This window comes from Hemitrygon akajei, chromosome 8 (assembly GCF_048418815.1).
Source record: "Hemitrygon akajei chromosome 8, sHemAka1.3, whole genome shotgun sequence".
In the NCBI taxonomy this organism is placed as follows: Eukaryota; Metazoa; Chordata; class Chondrichthyes; order Myliobatiformes; family Dasyatidae; genus Hemitrygon; species Hemitrygon akajei.
In genome coordinates, this window is record NC_133131.1 from 177,220,417 (window position 1) to 177,239,479 (window position 19,063).

Here is a 19,063-nt window from a genome sequence, read left to right on the forward strand (position 1 = left end):
CCCATGCCCGACACTGAGTTACAGCATTCCCACTCTACAGGCATCCCGTGCCCGACACTTTGAGTTACACCGTTCCCACTCTACTGGCACCCCGTGCCCAACACTGTGAGTTACACCGTTCCCAATCTACTTGCACCCCGTGCCCGACACTGTGAGTTACTCCGTTCCCACTCTACTGGCACCCCGTGCCCAACACTGTGAGTTACACCGTTCCCACTCTACTGGCACCCCGTGCCCAACACTGTGAGTTACACCGTTCCCACTGTCCTGGCACCCCATGCCCGACACTGTGAGTTACAGCATTCCCACTCTACTGGCATCCCGTGCCCGACACTGTGAGTTACACCGTTCCCACTCTACTGGCTCTCCGTGCCTGACACTGTGAGTTACACCGTTCCTACTCTACTGGCACCCCCGTGCCCAACACTGTGAGTTACACCGTTCCCACTCTACTGGCACCCCGTGCCCGACACTGTGAGTTACACCGTTCCCACTCTACTGGCACCCCATGCCTGACACTGTGAGTTACACCGTTCCCACTCTACTGGCACCCCGTGCCCGACACTGTGAGTTACACCGTTCCCACTCTACTGGCACCCCGTGCCCGACACTGTGAGTTACACCGTTCCCACTGTCCTGGCACCCCGTGCCCGACACTGTGAGTTACACCGTTCCCACTGTCCTGGCACCCCGTGCCCGATACTGTGAGTTACACCGTTCCCACTGTCCTGGCACCCCATGCCCGACACTGTGAGTTACAGCATTCCCACTCTACTGGCATCCCGTGCCCGACACTGTGAGTTACACCATTCCCACTCTACTGGCACCCCGTGCCTGACACTGTGAGTTACACCGTTCCCACTGTCCTGGCACCCCATGCCTGACACTGTGAGTTACAGCATTCCCACTCTACTGGCATCCCGTGCCCGACACTGTGAGTTACACCGTTCCCACTACTGGCATCCCGTGCCCGACACTGTGAGTTACACCGTTCCCACTACTGGCACCCCGTGCCCAACACTGTGAGTTACACCGTTCCCACTCTACTGGCACCCCGTGCCCAACACTGTGAGTTACACCGTTCCCACTCTACTGGCACCCCGTGCCCAACACTGTGAGTTACACCGTTCCCACTCTACTGGCACCCTGTGCCCAATACTGTGAGTTACACCGTTCCCACTCTACTGGCACCCCGTGCCCAACACTGTGAGTTACACCATTCCCACTCTACTGGCACCCTGTGCCCAATACTGTGAGTTACACCGTTCCCACTCTACTGGCACCCCGTGCCCAACACTGTGAGTTACACCGTTCCCACTGTCCTGGCACCCCGTGCCCAACACCGCGAGTTACAGCATGCTGCCTGACCTGACTGTCTTTGACCTGGGTCTCTGCTCCCCTGTTGATGAGAAGCTCCACGATGTCCAGGTGTCCAAAGTCGAGGGCATCATGTAGGGCTGTGATTCCGTCGCACTGGATGTCCTGCTCGCTGTTAATGGCCGCACCGTTATCCAGCAATAGGGCCACGATATCTGCAACCAGAGCTTGGTTACTGCAGTGCTCACATTCCTCCTGCTGCCTTCACAGGGCAGCTGGCCATTCTGTCCATTAAGCCTGTCCTCTCCCTCCCCTCCAGTCCCATGACCAACCCTGTCCACTGCTGATTTGTTACTTTCTGAGGAACAGACCCCTCTGTCCCTTTGAGCTGCACCATCAGCAGCTCCTGATTTAACCCTTGCCCAATCACGGGACAATGGCCAATGACCAATTAACCTATGAACTTGTATGTTGCTGGACTGTGGGAGGAAACCCACACTTTCCAGACTCCTTACAGAAGATGCTGGAATTGAACTCTGAACTCCAACAGAACAAACTGAAATGGCGACACGTCACCTACGTTGCCACGGCTGATCCAATGTGAGTGACTGTTTTCCAGCCACCCAACAAGGTCCGGACCATTCCGTACCCTGTCCCTGTCTACCTCTAATAAATCCCCCCCCATCCCAACTACCCCTGACCCCCAGGGAAGCAGTCTCAGCTTCCCCAGTGGAGGTGGGGTCACTCTCATCTGGAATTATCACAATAAATCCCTATCGCCGTCTCTCCAGGAAGTCCTGAACCTTCTTGCAATGGGGTGACTGGAATGGGACAGGAGGAGATGGTGGCATTCTGTCTGGCACAGGTCTGAGCACCTCCCTCTACGTCGCACACCCCTGTACCTGAATCCCCAGCTCAGATTTTAATATGCAGGAAGACTAGGGAAAACAGATTGGTGCTGGATCCCAACAGAGAAAATTTGTAGAATGCTGACAATGGCTTTTTAGCAACATACACAAAATGCTGGTGGAACACAGCAGGCCAGGCAGCATCTATAGGGAGAAGCGCTGTCGACGTTTCGGGCCGAGACCCTTTGTCAGGACTAACTGAAAGGAAAGATAGCTTTTTAGAGCAGCTTGTGGTTGAGCCCACCGTGAGAAAGGCAATTCTGGATTGGGTGTTATGTAATGAACTGGATTTGATTAGGGAACTTATGTTAAAGGACCCCTAGGAGATAGTGATCATAACATCCTGACAAAGGGTCTCGGCCCGAAACGTCGACCGTGCTTCTCCGTATAGATGCCGCCCGGCCTGCTGTGTTCCACCAGCATTTTGTGTGTGTTGTTAGTGATCATAATATGATGGAATTCACCCTGCAGTTTGAGAGGGAGAAGCTAAAGTCAGATCTATCAGTATTACTGTGGAGTAAAGAGAATTACAAAAGGCATGAGAGAAGAGCTGGCCAAAGTTGATTGGAAGGTAGCACTATCAGGAACGATGGCAGAGCAGCAGGGTTGGAGCTGCTGGGCAGTTCGGAAGGTGCAGGATCGATACATCCCAAAGGTGAGGTCGTATTCGAAAGGGAGGGTGATGCAGCGGTGGCTGACAAGGGAAGTCAAAGACACTATAAAAGCAAAAGAGAATTAGTGTGAAGTTAGAGGATTGGGACGCTTTTAAAAACCAGCAGAAGGCAACTGAAAAAGCCATAAGGAGAGAAAAGATGAAATATGAAGATGAGCTAGCCAAGAAAAGTATCAAAATAAACCAGGAAATTATTGGCCGGTGAGCCTGATATCAGTAGTGGGAAGGTTATTGGAAGGTATTCTAAGGGTCCCAATACACAAGTATTTGGACTGATTAGGGATAATCAGCATGGCTTTGTGTGTGGTAGTTCCTGTCTAGCCAATCACGCATGTTCTTTGAGGAAGTTACCGGGAAAGTGGATGAAGGCAAGGCAGTGGATATTGTTTACATGGACTTTAGTAAGGCTTATGACAAGATTCCACATGGGAGATTGGTCCAGGAGGTTGTCGCTTGGCATTCAAGACAAAGTAGTCAATTGGATTCAACATTGGCTTTGTGGGGGAAGCCAGAGAGTGGTAGTAGATGGTTGCCTCTCTGACTGGAGCCCTGTGACTACTGGTGTGCCACAGGGATTGGCGCTGGTTCTGTTGTTGTTTGTCATCTATACTAATGATCTGGATGATGATGTGATTAACTGGATCAGTAAATTTGCCGATGACACCAAGATTGGGGGAGTAGTGGACAGTGAGGAAGGCTATCCTGGCTTGCAGAGGATTCTGGATCAGCTGGAAAAATGGGCTGAAAAATGACAGATGGAATTTAATACAGACAAATGTGAGGTGTTGCACTTTGGGAGGACCAACCAGGGTAGGACTTACACAGTGAATGGTAGGGAATGGAGGAGGGTGGTAGAACAAAGGGGCCTGGGAATATAGGTATAAAATTTGTTGACAGGGTCATAAAGAAAGCTCTTGGTACATTGGCCTTAATCATAGTATTGAATACAGGAGATGGGAGGTGTTGAAGTTGTATAAGGCACCTGTAAGGCCTAATTTGGAGCATTCCTACAGGAAAGTTATCAACAAGGTTGAAAGAATACAGAAAAAAGTTACAAGGATGTTGCCAGATCTGGAGGATCTGAGTTATAAGGAAAGAATGAATAGGTTAGAAATTTATTCTTTGCAACAAAGAAGGTTGATAGTGGTATAAAAATTATGAGGGGTATAGACAGGATAAATGCAAGCAGGCTTTTTCCACTGAGGTTGGGTGGGACTACAACCAGAGGTCATGGGTTAAGGGTGAAAGGTGAAGAGTTTAAGGGGAACATGAGGGGAAATGACTTCACTCAGAGGGTAATGAGAGTATGGAATGAGCTGCATGTGAACTCGGTTTTTACATTTAGGAGAAGTTTGGATGTGTACGTGGATAGGGGGGATATGTTGGGCTTGTCTGGGACCAGGTCAAAGGGAGTAAGCAGTTTAAGTTGCTCAGCATGGACTAGATGGGCTGAAGGACCTGTTTTTGTGATGTACTTTTCTGTGCATATAGAGATAGGGTAACTACTGAGACAGCACTCCAACGTGCCCATACAAAACGATCTTTAATGAGAACTTTAAATGAGAGGAAACTTTATTTCCTGGGCCATGTCATCAGAAAGGGAGAAATAGAATGCCTTGCATTACAAGGAAGAGGAAGGTAAAGAAGAAAATATATGGACACTGTGAAAGAACTAACAGATCTAAGTGTGCGATCGAGGTATCCTTGATGCTGCGAGGGATCGTTTGATGTGGAAAGCCATGATCGCTCAAGCGTGTAACACGCAAGGCACATGAAGAAGAAGAAGAAGACTTTTCTATGACTATAGCCCTGAAATAGAGCACAGAACATTATAACAGTACAGGCCATTCAGCCCACAACTTTGTGCCAACCTTTTAACCTACTCCAAGATTAATCTAAACCTTGCTCCTACATAGCCTCCATCTTTCTTTCATCCATGTCCCTGCCTAAGCAACTCTGAAATGAACCTTAGTCGTATAACCATATAACAATCACAGCACGGAAACAGGCCATCTCGGCCCTTCTAGTCCATGCCGAATGTGTCTTAAATATAGAACATATAGCACAGGAGCAGCATCTGTCCCCATCAGGAGCCCAGGTCCCACACCACCAGGTTCAGGAGCCAACCATCAGGCTCTTGAACCAAAAGGGACAACTTCACTCACCACATCCCTGAACTGTTCACACAACTTATGGACTCTTTATCTCCTGCTCTCGATGTTAAGAGCTTATTTATTTTATTTTGCATTCACAAGTTTTGTTGTCTTTTGCACTTTGGTTGAACATCCAAATTGGTGTGGTCTTTCGTTGATTCTGTTTTGGTTATCATCCTATGGATTGATTGAGTATGATAGCAAGAAAATGAACCTGTGTGCTGTATACGGTGACGTAATGTACTTTGATAATACATTTACTTTCAGCTTTGAGTAAGTGATATGCCTTGTATCCGTTTGGCCTGCACATCCCTCTTGTATCTGCATCTCTACAGGCCTGCTCACAGACTGTCTGTCCCACTCCCATCAGGGACGAGGCTATGCAACACCCACACCAGGACCACCAGACTCAAAAACAGTTACTTTCCCCGAGCAATAAGGCTGACCAACACCTCCGGATCCGCAGTAACAAATATTACATTCTCCTTTCCACAAGCTCGAGTCTTGAATCTTACTTACCACCCAGCAGATCTGCTTCCACCAGCTCCCTCCAGACATCTAAAACCACGTGTAAAAAATAACATCTCCTTTGAACCGATCCCTTCTCACCCTAAATGCACATTTCAGCCTGGGAAAAAGATGCTATGCCTTAGAAACCTCAGTCAGATCTCCCCCTCAACCTTGGTTGCTCCAAAGAAAACAAGAGTTTGCCTTACCCCTCTCTATAACTTTCTAACCCGGGCAGCATCCTGGTGAGCCACTTCCGCACAGACTGGAAGCCCTTCCTGTAATGGCCTGAGCAGAAGCCAGGTTGCAAATGCCACTGAACCACAGGCACGACTCTCAGCTGAGTGGAGGAACAGGAGGAGGTTGGGGCCCACATCCTCAAAGCTGCTGCACAAGTCGATAAGAGTGGTTAAGAAGACGTTCATTAGTTGGGGGTTTGAGTTTGAGAGCCGTGAGGGAGGGGTGCTGTGCTAGACGGAGCGCACCTGGCACATCTTTAAGGGAAAAGCTGAACTAAACAAGCTATGTAATTAATGAGGTGCCGCCCAGGGTGGTCTGACACTGCTGATCTCCCGGGATTTTTATGCACAACAGGAGTTTACAAAGAATGGTGTCAGAAACAAAAACCATCTGGCAAGTGAGCGAACACATCTCGTTAAATCCTCTCGCTGGATGTCTTCTTGTTTTGTGGCGTCCCGGGAGATCAGCAGTGTCAGACCACCCTGGGCGGCACCTCATTAATTAGCTTGTTTAGTTCAGCTTTTCCCTTAAAGATGTGCCGGGTGCGCTCCGGCTAGCGCAGCACCCCTGTCGTGAGGTAATGTAGCAGCTCAACTCCAGCTATACCCGAATGGGAGAATTGCATTTTATTCTGATCGTGGAGAGAACGTGGGTGTTCTCTTGCTTCAATACTGAACTGATTCTACAATCTATCGACTCACTTTCAGGGATCTACAACTCATATTCTCAGTATTATTGACCGATTGGTTGATTTACTGCATTTGCAGTTCGTCTTCTTTTGCACATTGCTGGTTTGTTAGTCTTTGTGTGTAGCTTTCCGTTGATTCTGCTGTGTTTCTCTGTTCCACTGTGAAAGGCTGCGAGTACATGAATCTCAGCTTATGATATAGTGACGTATACATACTTGGATAAGAGATTCACTTTGAACTGTGCACTTTAGAGAGGGTGCAGAGGAGATTCACCAGGATGCTGCCTGGATTAGAGAGGGTGCAGAGGAGATTCTCCAGGATGCTACCTGGATCAGAGAGGGTGCAGAGGAGATTCACCAGGATGCTGCCTGGATTAGAGAGGGTGCAGAGGAGATTCACCAGGATGCTGTCTGGATTAGAGAGGGTGCAGAGGAGATTCACCAGGATGCTGCCTGGATTAGAGAGGGTGCAGAGGAGATTCACCAGGATGCTGCCTGGATTAGAGAGGGTGCAGAGGAGATTCACCAGGATGCTGCCTGGATCAGAGAGGGTGCAGAGGAGATTCACCAGGATGCTGCCTGGATTAGAGAGGGTGCAGAGGAGATTCACCAGGATGCTGTCTGGATCAGAGAGGGTGCAGAGGAGATTCACCAGGATGCTGCCTGGATCAGAGAGGGTGCAGAGGAGATTCACCAGGATGCTGCCTGGATTAGAGAGGGTGCAGAGGAGATTCACCAGGATGCTGTCTGGATCAGAGAGGGTGCAGAGGAGATTCACCAGGATGCTGCCTGGATTAGAGAGGGTGCAGAGGAGATTCACCAGGATGCTGTCTGGATTAGAGAGGGTGCAGAGGAGATTCACCAGGATGCTGCCTGGATTAGAGAGGGTGCAGAGGTGATTTACCAGGATGCTGCCTGGATTAGAGAGGGTGCTGAGGAGATTCACCAGGGTGCTGCCTGGATTAGAGAGGGTGCAGAGGAGATTCACCAGGATGCTGCCTGGATTAGAGAGGGTGCAGAGGAGATTCACCAGGATGCTGCCTGGGTTAGAGAGGGTGCAGAGGAGATTCACCAGGATGCTGCCTGGATTAGAGAGGGTGCAGAGGTGATTTACCAGGATGCTGCCTGGATTAGAGAGGGTGCAGAGGTGATTCACCAGGATGCTGCCTGGATTAGAGAGGGTGCAGAGGTGATTTACCAGGATGCTGCCTGGATTAGAGAGGGTGCAGAGGAGATTCACCAGGATGCTGCCTGGATTAGAGAGGGTGCAGAGGAGATTCACCAGGATGCTGCCTGGATCAGAGAGGGTGCAGAGGAGATTCACCAGGATGCTGCCTGGATTAGAGAGGGTGCAGAGGAGATTCACCAGGATGCTGCCTGGATTAGGAAGCATGTCCTACGAGGATAGGTTGAGTGAACTCGGGCTTTTGTCTCTGGAGTGAAGCTGAATGAGAGGTAACTTGATGGAGATTTACAAGATGGCAAGAGGCATAGAGAGAGTGGACAGCCAGGGATTTTTCTCAGGCTGAAAATGACTAATACAAGAGGGTATAATCTTAAGATGATTGGAGGAGACTATAGTGGGGATGTCAAAGGTAGGTTTTACACCAAAGGAAGGCTGCAGGCCCGGATGGTGTCAGCCCCAGGGTGCTCAAAGCCTGTGCCCCCCAGCTATGTGGAGTACTTCACCATGTCTTCAACCTGAGCCTGAGTCTCCAGAGGGTTCCTGTGCTGTGGAAGACGTCCTGCCTCGTTCCTGTACCGAAGACTACAAACCGGTGGCTCCAATGACTACAGACCGGTGGCATTGACCTCCCACATCATGAAGACCCTGGAGAGACTTGTTCTAGAGCAGCTCCGGCCTATGGTTAGGCCACACTTAGACCCCCTCCAGTTCGCCTACCAGCCCCGACTAGGAGTTGAGGATGTCATCGTCTACCTGCTGAACCATGTCTACGCCCACCTGGACAAGCCGGCGAGCACTGTGAGGGTCACGTTTTTTGACCTCTCCAGTGCGTTCAACACCATCTGCCCTGCTCTGCTGGGTGAGAAGCTGACAGTGATGCAGGTGGATGCTTCCCTGGTGTCATGGATTATTGATTTACCTGACTGGCAGACCACAGTACGTGCGATTGCAACACTGTGTGTCAGACAGAGTGGTCAGCAGCTCTGGGACTCCACAGGGGACTGTCCTGTCTCCCTTTCTCTTCACCATCTACACCTCGGACTTCAACTACTGCACAGTGTCTTGCCATCTTCAGAAGTTTTCTGATGACTCTGCCATAGTTGGATGCATCAGCAAGGGAGATGAGGCGGAGTACAGGGCTACGGTGGGAAACTTTGTCACATGGTGCGAGCAGAATCATCTGCAGCTTAATGTGAAAAAGCTGGTGGTGGACCTGAGGAGGGCTAAGGCACCGGTGACCCCTGTTTCCATCCAAGGGGTCAGTGTGGACATGATGGAGGATTACAAGTACCTGGGGATACGAATTGACAATAAACTGGACTGGTCAAAGAACACTGAGGCCGTCTACAAGAAGGGTCAGAACCGTCTCTACTTCCTGAGGAGACTGAGGTCCTTTAACATCTGCCGGATGATGCTGAGGATGTTCTACGAGGCTGTGGTGGCCAGTGCTATCATGTTTGCTGTTGTGTGCTGGGGCAGCAGGCTGAGGGTAGCAGACACCAACAGAATCAACAAACTCATTCGTAAGGCCAGTGATGTTGTGGGGGTGGAACTGGACTCTCTGACGGTGGTGTCTGAAAAGAGGATGCTGTTCAAGTTGCATGCCATTTTGGACAATGACTCCCATCCACTCCATAATGTACTGGTTAGGCACAGGAGTACGTTCAGCCAGAGACTCATTCCACTGAGATGCAACACTGAGCGTCATAGGAAGTCATTCCTGCCTGTGGCCATCAAACTTTACAACTCCTCCCTTGGAGTGTCAGACACCCTGAGCCAATAGGCTGGTCCTGAACTTATTTCCACTTGGAATAATTAACTTATTATTATTTAATTATTTATGGTTTTATATTGCTATATTTCTACACTATTCTTGGTTGGTGCGACTGTAACGAAACCCAATTTCCCTCGGGATCAATAAAGTATGTCTGTCTGTCTGTCTGTCTGTCTGTCTGTCTACACAGAGCGATGGATACATGGAATCCCGTCCAAGGTTGTTGGTAGAGGCAGATATATTAGGAACATTTAAGAAACTCTTACAGAGGCACATGAATGATAGAAAAATGGAGGGCTATGTGGGAGGGAAGGGTTAGAATGATCTTACAGTAGGTTAAAAGGTCAGCACAACACTGTGGGCTGAAGGGCCTGTACTGTGCTGTACTGAACCTGACTTTGTCTGTTCTCCAGGTCTGTCTGCCCTATTCCTGCAGTGTGACGTGACACAGCCCAGCTCCTTGAGTTACCCTGCGTCTGACCCGCACGAGCAGCGGCCATCCCAGACTCTGGGTGAGACGGTGGTGTGAAGGTGTCAGTGGAGACTCACCTGTCCAGCCATAGTTACAGGCTTCATGCAGGGGTGTCCAGCCAGCATTGTCTCTCTCATTTACTGGGTGACCCTGGGAAGGGAGAATCAAAACGTGCGAATTGCGCTCCTCCAAACTCTCCAGCACAAGAACAACCCCCCTGCCCTGTTCACCCATCTACCCCACCACAGAAACACTGATCCACTCCACCCATCACCAACCCAACCAAGCCCCATCTCTAAGAAAAGCCCACACACACCACCGTACCCCACACACACACACCAACGTACCCCACACACACACACACCACCGTACCTCACCCACAAACATACCACCGTACCCCACACACACACCACCGTACCCCACCCACACACACACCACCGTACCCCACCCACAAACATACCACCGTACCCCACACACACACCACCGTACCCCAGCCACATACACACCACCGTACCCCACACACACAAACACACCACCGTACCCCACACACACACACACACACACACCACCGTACCCCACACACACAAACACACCACCGTACCCCACACACACACACACACCACCGTACCCCACACACACAAACACACCACCGTACCCCACACACACACACACACCACCGTACCCCACCCACAAACATACCACCGTACCCCACACACACACCACCGTACCCCACCCACACACACACCACCGTACCCCCCACACACAAACACACCACCGTACCCCACACACACACCACCGTACCCCACCCACACACACACCACCGTACCCCACACACACACCACCGTACCCCACCCACACACACACCACCGTACCCCACACACACACCACCGTACCCCACCCACACACACACCACCGTACCCCACACACACACCAACGTACCCCACCCACACACACAACACCATACCCCACACACACACCACCCTACCCCGCACACACACACACACCACCCTACCCCGCACACACAAACACACCACCGTACCCCACACACACACCACCGTACCCCACCCACACACACACCACCGTACCCCACACACACACCACCGTACCCCACCCACACACACACCACCATACCCCACACACACACCACCGTACCCCACACACACACCAACGTACCCCACACACACACACACCACCGTACCCCACACACACACCACCGTACCCCACACACACACACCAACGTACCCCACCCACACACACACCACCGTACCCCACACACACACCACCGTACCCCACCCACACACACACCACCGTACCCCACACACACACCACCGTACCCCACCCACACACACACCACCGTACCCCACACACACAAACACACCACCGTACCCCACCCACACACCACCGTACCCCACACACACAAACACACCACTGTACCCCACACACACACCACCGTACCCCACCCACACACACACCACCGTACCCCACACACACAAACACACCACTGTACCCCACACACACACCACCGTACCCCCCACACACACACACCACCGTACCCCACCCACAAACACACCACCGTACCCCACACACACACCACCGTACCCCACACACACACCACCGTAACCCACCCACACACACACCACCGTACCCCACACACACACCAACGTACCCCACCCACACACACACCACCGTACCCCACACACACAAACACACCACCGTACCCCACACACACACACACACCACCGTACCCCACACACACACCAATGTACCCCACCCACACACACACCACCGTACCCCACACACACACCACCGTACCCCACACACACACACACCACCGTACCCCACCCACAAACACACCACCGTACCCCACACACACACCACCATACCCCACACACACACACACCACCGTACCCCACACACACACCACCGTACCCCACCCACACACACACCACCATACCCCACATACACACACACCACCGTACCCCACACACACCACTGTACCCCACCCACACACACACCACCGTACCCCACCCACACACACACCACCGTACACCACACACACACCAACATACCCCACCCACACACACACCACCGTACCCCACACACACACACACCACCGTACCCCACCCACAAACACACCACCGTACCCCACCCACACACCAACGTACCCCACACACACACACACCACCGTACCCCACCCACACACACCACTGTACCCCACACACACACCACCGTACCCCACACACACACACACCACCGTACCCCAAACACACACCACCGTACCCCACCCACACACACACCACCGTACCCCACACACACACACACACCACCGTACCCCACACACACACCACCGTACCCCACACTCACATCACCGTACCCCACCCACACACACACCACCGTACCCCACACACACACCAACATACCCCACCCACAAACACACCACCGTACCCCACACGCACAAACACACCACCGTACCCCACCCACACACACACCACCATACCCCACACACACACCACCGTACCCCACCCACACACACACCACCATACCCCACACACACACCACCGTACCCCACCCACACACACACCACCGTACCCCACACACACACACCAACGTACCCCACCCACAAACACACCACCGTACCCCACCCACACACACACCACCGTACCCCACACACACACCACCGTACCCCACCCACACACACACCACCGTACCCCACCGACACACACACCACCATACCCCACACACACACCACCATACCCCACCCACACACACACCACCGTACCCCACACACACACCAACGTACCCCACCCACACACACAACACCATACCCCACACACACACCACCGTACCCCACCCACACACACACCACCGTACCCCACACACACACCACCGTAACCCACCCACACACACACCACCATACCCCACACACACACCACCGTACCCCACCCACACACACACCACCGTACCCCACACACACACCAACGTACCCTACCCACAAACACACCACCGTACCCCACACACACAAACACACCACCGTACCCCACCCACACACACACCACCATACCCCACACACACACCACCGTACCCCACCCACACACACACCAACGTACCCCACACACACACCAACGTACCCCACACACACACCAACGTACCCCACCCACACACACAACACCATACCCCACACACACACCACTGTACCCCACACACACACACACCACCGTACCCCACCCACACACCACCGTACCCCACCCACACACACACCATACCCCACACACACACCACTGTACCCCACACACACACACACCACCGTACCCCACCCACACACACACCACCGTACCCCACACACACACCACTGTACCCCACACACACACACACCACCGTTCCCCACCCACAAACACACCACCGTACCCCACACACACACCACCATACCCCACACACACACCACTGTACCCCACCCACACACCACCGTACCCCACCCACACACACACCACCGTACCCCACCCACACACACCACCGTACCCCACCCACACACACACCACCGTACCCCACACACACACCAACGTACCCCACCCACAAACACACCACCGTACCCCACACACACACCACCGTACCCCACCCACACACACACCACCGTACCCCACACACACACCAACGTACCCCACCCACAAACACACCACCGTACCCCACACACACACCACCGTACCCCACACACACACCACTGTACCCCACCCACACACCACCGTACCCCACCCACACACACACCACCGTACCCCACCCACACACACCACCGTACCCCACCCACACACACACCACCGTACCCCACACACACACCAACGTACCCCACCCACAAACACACCACCGTACCCCACACACACACCACTGTACCCCACCCACACACACACCACCGTACCCCACACACACACCAACGTACCCCACCCACAAACACACCACCGTACCCCACACCCACACCACCGTACCCCGCACACACACACACACCACCGTACCCCACACACACACCAACGTACCCCACCCACACACCAACGTACCCCACCCACACACCACCGTACCCCACCCACACACACACCACCGTACCCCACACACACACCAACGTACCCCACCCACACACACACCCATCAAGCACCCCACCCTTCACCAACAGTAGCACTATCAGTATGTCACCATCACAGTGTGACCCTCCTTCATTACCATCCCTCCCACAGTGTGACCCTCCCTCGGTACTGCCCCTCCCTCAGTGTGACCCTCCCTCAGTACCACCCCTCCCACTGTGTGACCCTCCCTCAGTACCACCCCTCCCACTGTGTGACCCTCCCTCAGTACCGACCCTCCCACAGTGTGACCCTCCCTCAGTACCTCCCCTCCCTCAGTGTGACTCTCCCTCAGTACCAGCCCCTCCCACAGTGTGACCCTCCCTCAGTACCAGCCCCTCCCACAGTGTGACCCTCCATCGGTACCCGCCCCTCCCACAGTGTGACCCTCCCTCGGTATGCCCCTCCCACAGTGGAACATACCTGCTGGATGAGGGTCTTGGCCTTCTGGATGTTACCCTTTATACAGGCGCGATGCAGTGGCAACTCCCCCTTTTGATTCCGCTTCCATTTCTGGTAAGCATGGATACAAAGCCAGTGTCAGATGGAGCGTGGCTGGGAAACGCACCTTAACCCCTGACCCATGTTGTTCAATACTGCCCCTCCCTCAGTACCCGCCCCTCCCGCAGTGTGACCTCCCTCAGTACCACCCCTCCCACAGTGTGACCCTCCCTCAGTACCCGCCCCTCCCACAGTGTGACCCTCCCTCAGTACCTCCCCTCCCACAGTGTGACCCTCCCTCAGTACCACCCCCCCACAGTGTGACCCTCCCTCAGTACCACCCCTCCCACAGTGTGACCCTCCTTCAGTACCACCCCTCCCACAGTGTGACCTCCCTCAGTACCACCCACCCCACAGTGACCCTCCCTCAGTACCACCCCTCCCACAGTGTGACCCTCCCTCAGTACCACCCCTCCCACAGTGTGACCCTCCCCCAGTACCACCCCTCCTACAGTGTGACAGTACCACCCCCCCACAGTGTGACCCTCCCTCAGTACCACCCCTCCCACAGTGTGACCTCCCTCAGTACCACCCCCCCCCCACAGTGACCCTCCCTCAGTACCACCCCTCCCACAGTGTGACCTCCCTCAGTACCACCCCCCCCACAGTGACCCTCCCTCAGTACCACCCCTCCCACAGTGTGACCCTCCCTCAGTACCACCCCCCCCACAGTGTGACCCTCCCTCAGTACCACCCCTCCCACAGTGTGACCCTCCCTCAGTACCACCCCCCCACAGTGTGACCCTCCCTCAGTACCGCCCCTCCCACAGTGTGACCCTCCCTCAGTACCACCCCTCCCACAGTGAGATCCTCCCTCAGTACTGCCCCTCATACATGGAACTGTGGCCTCCCATTGTGAACAGATTCTCCCGCTCCCAATCCTTCTCAATCTGAAACCTCACTATCTCCTCTGCTCTAGAGGGACGAAATCTGGTTTTGTGGGACCATGCCCCACACGTCCCTGAATCTCAGCCCCCAGAATCGCCCTTCCCCACAGAGCATTGCCCAGTCCTGTTCCACACCAGAGATCTGAAAACATTCAGCAGAAGCGTGGAGTTAAGAAAGGTCTGGTGGGGGAATAGTTATGTTTATTGATTCAGGAGAACATTACAGTGATGCTTAGAGAAGATATTCCATTTGTAATGTCCAGTGAAGCTGTAATGGTGGAAATTAGGAGTGGGAGGGTGTTTGTTTGGTAGTTATATTGGAACGGATTGCCGTATAGGCCAGGGGTCACCAACCCTTTTTGCACCATGGACCGGTTTAATATTGCCAATAACAACCTACCGAGGGGTGTTAATAACAACTGGAATATAGGTGATAATTCAGCTAAGTCACTTATAAATGGCTAATACATTCAATTTCGATTCTAAAAGGGTTTATCTAACGAAGTTAATATTAAAAACACAGCGCGTATTTTCCTCGCATGAATATAGTGATAAGTCAATTATAACTCACTTATAAGTCAATAGCATCATAATATTTTAAGTAACGTTTGGATATTAAACAGACCATGCTTATTTTCCTCGTATGAACATATAAAATCATTGCAACACACCAGTGAGAGGACAAGGTCAGGGCCGGAGGTCCCCGTACTGGGGCCGCGGCGTCGCAGTCCGGAGAGAGCGACCGAGCGAGTGAGCGAGGAGTGTGACAGGGCACGCGCCCGCTCTGCCCCCACCCCTGTAGGTAGGTAGGATCTATCGGCCGACAAAAGTTTGGCTCGAGGGATGACTTTCAGTAGATCGCAGCGAGGTAGCTGCTCTGCTACTTACGAAACTCCGAGCCTGAATTAGGTGTCTGCCAATATTTTAGCTCCGGGTTCCCCACGAACATTCTGTGTGCTAAACAGATTTAGAGACGGTGCCCATCCGTCCGCGTTCCAGGCCAGTAGCAACGGCACTTCCCGCCGGCCGCATGAGGCCAACCAGTGATCCCTGGCGTGAGCGTATCACTGCGTTTAGGCGACTGATGACCTCGTATGCATTCAAGTTCAACAGTGGGTGTGACAGGGAATGACGAAAGGTGCAGCTGACTCATATCGTTTCATATCGCCAAATCATATCATTTTCTCGTGGCCCGGTAGCACGTGCCGTTGGGGACCTCTGGTATAGAGACTCAATTATCCACAGGAATTAGGGTAACAAATATTAAGGAGGATAATCATACTTAAATCACCATGGAAACAGGGCCTTCAACCACTGGTCCACGCTGACCATGGTGCCTATCATCTTCTAGCTCATCCTCCCCCTCCCCCTCCTCACTTTCTTACTCTGGCATCTTCCCCTTCCTTTAAAGACCTAATAAACGGTCTCAGTCCAAAATATGAACTGTTGATTCATTTCTGTGGATGCTGCCCGAACTGCCAAGTTCCTCCGGCACTTTGTGTGTGTTTCCAGAATCTGCACAATCCCGTGTTTACCACCATTCCACACTTGGTCCATATTCCATCGGGACGTTCCTGCCAGTACTTGCGTACCCGAGTTGTAGCAGGGTTGGGAACCTGGTGGGGGGTGGGGGGGGGAGCTTTTCCCACCCAGAGGCTGGTGCAAATGTGGAAAGAGCTGCCAGTGGAAGTGGTGGACGCAAGCTCAATTGCAAAACCGAAGAGAAGTTTGGATGAGTATTTGGACTGAGTGGTCCTGGTGTGAGTTAATAGTACTGTGTAGGATAAGAGTAGGGCATGGCCCAGAAGGGCCGAAGGGCCTGTTTCTGCACTATGTCTGTCGAAGCGTCAGATTGTTACGACCGTAACAAAGTTGCGACGGTCGGCGATTTTAACCTTCCTAATATTGACAGTGACTGGCACAACGGATCAGAATCAGGTTTCATATTAGCGGCATATTTTGTGAAATTTGTTTTTTGGGGAGGCAGCAGTACATAACAATACATAATTATAAAAACTAATAACAAATATACTGTATATTAATAAATTAAATAAGTCGCGCAAAAGGAGAATTATAAAAAGTAGTGAGCAAGTGTACATAAACTCCAGCACGGACAGTTCCAAACTCGGCTGCAAAAGGAGGAAGGTTGCGCACAGGGCTAGCGACGGTGTCCCGGAAAAACCCAGAGCTACAGAAACTCCAAAGACCTCATCCCTGGGAGAGGAAGGATACACCAAGAAGATGGGCTACACCTGAACGACTTGCCCAGGACAGAGGAATCTGTGCCTCCGTCAAGGTGATGGGCTGGAGCAGGTGGACATGGGCTCATTGTCCAATCAGGATTCCATGCCACAGAATTAAAACAGAGAAACATTTGTTAGCTGTGCCCAGGAACACTTTCTCAAAACAGACAAGTCAAGTCACTTCTTATTGTCATTCCAACCATAACTGCTGGTACAGTACACAGTAAAAACGAGACAACGTTTTTCAGGACCATGCTGCTACATGAAACAGTACAAAAACTAGACTGAACTACGTAAAAAAAAACAACACAGAGAAAGCTATGCTAGACTACACTATAGTGTCTATCTGTGGGAATCCAGAACTTGAGGACGCAGTTTAAAAGCAAGAGGGATGAGATTTAAAAGGGTCCTGAGGGACAACTTTTTTATTTAGAAATGCACTGCTGACTCTGACTTCTTCCAGAGGTTGCCGGGATTGAGCTCTGAACTCTGAGCAGTGATGGCGTCACGCTACCGTAGCGGCCTCGTGATCACGCAGAAGGTGGTGTATATTCAGAACAAGCTGTCAGAGCAACACCAACACAAAATGCGGGAGGAACCCAGCAGGTCAGGCAGCATCTATGGAGATGAATAAAGAGTCGATGTTTCCAGCCCAGGCCCTTCATCAGGACTGTATGAAAGGCCTGAAAGATCTCGCCCTAAAATACTACTGCTTATTCCCCTGGCCTAGAGTCATTCTCATCCAACGGACCCGGTACCAATCCCCGAGACACACCACTGGTCACATGCCTCCGGTCAGAGAAGTGGCTGTCTCTTACCACTATCTCACTCCTCCCACAGAACAAAAACCTAATCAAGTTTACTACTTCATTTTGAATGCCAAGCAACCGAACGTTCTTACCCTACTTCCTGTGTGAGACCTTGCCGAACAGTTAGTGTGGGTTGTTCAAGCAGAATCTCTTATGTTGGTGCTAGAGGAAGTGGTTGAGGCTCATACAATTACCCCGTGGTTTACCATAGTAAGTTGCAGATACATCAGAGTACAAAGCTCAAAGTTATTATCAGAGTACATATATGTTACCCCGAAGAACTTGGCGGTGTGAGTCCTGGGGCTCCTGAACTTGGCGATGTGGGTCCTGGGGCTCCTGAACAAGGTGGTGTGGGTCCTGGGGCTCCTGAACAAGGTGGTGTGGGTCCTGGGGCTCCTGAACCTGGCGATGTGGGTCCTGGGGCTCCTGAACCTGGTGGTGTGGGTCCTGGGGCTCCTGAACATGGTGGTGTGTGTCCTGGGGCTCCTGAACCTGGCGATGTGGGTCCTGGGGCTCCTGAACCTGGTGGTGTGGGTCCTGGGGCTCCTGAACTTGATGATGTGGGTCCTGGGGCTCCTGAACCTGGCGATGTGGGTCCTGGG

At 52.4% G+C, this 19,063-nt stretch overlaps 1 protein-coding gene across 2 annotated transcripts in view; it reads right to left on the reverse strand.

Moving 5' to 3' along the window:
* Positions 1-19,063, reverse strand: part of LOC140732479 (tonsoku-like protein) — a 288,594-nt gene that overhangs the window by 182,801 nt on the left and 86,730 nt on the right. For both annotated transcript variants that reach the window (XM_073055190.1, XM_073055192.1), the window contains exons 8-10: positions 14,445-14,534; positions 9,996-10,068; positions 1,369-1,532 (exon numbers count right to left, since the gene is read on the reverse strand). In XM_073055190.1, the coding sequence (XP_072911291.1) occupies positions 1,369-1,532; positions 9,996-10,068; positions 14,445-14,534 (327 nt within the window). The remainder of the gene's footprint in view (positions 1-1,368; positions 1,533-9,995; positions 10,069-14,444; positions 14,535-19,063) is intronic.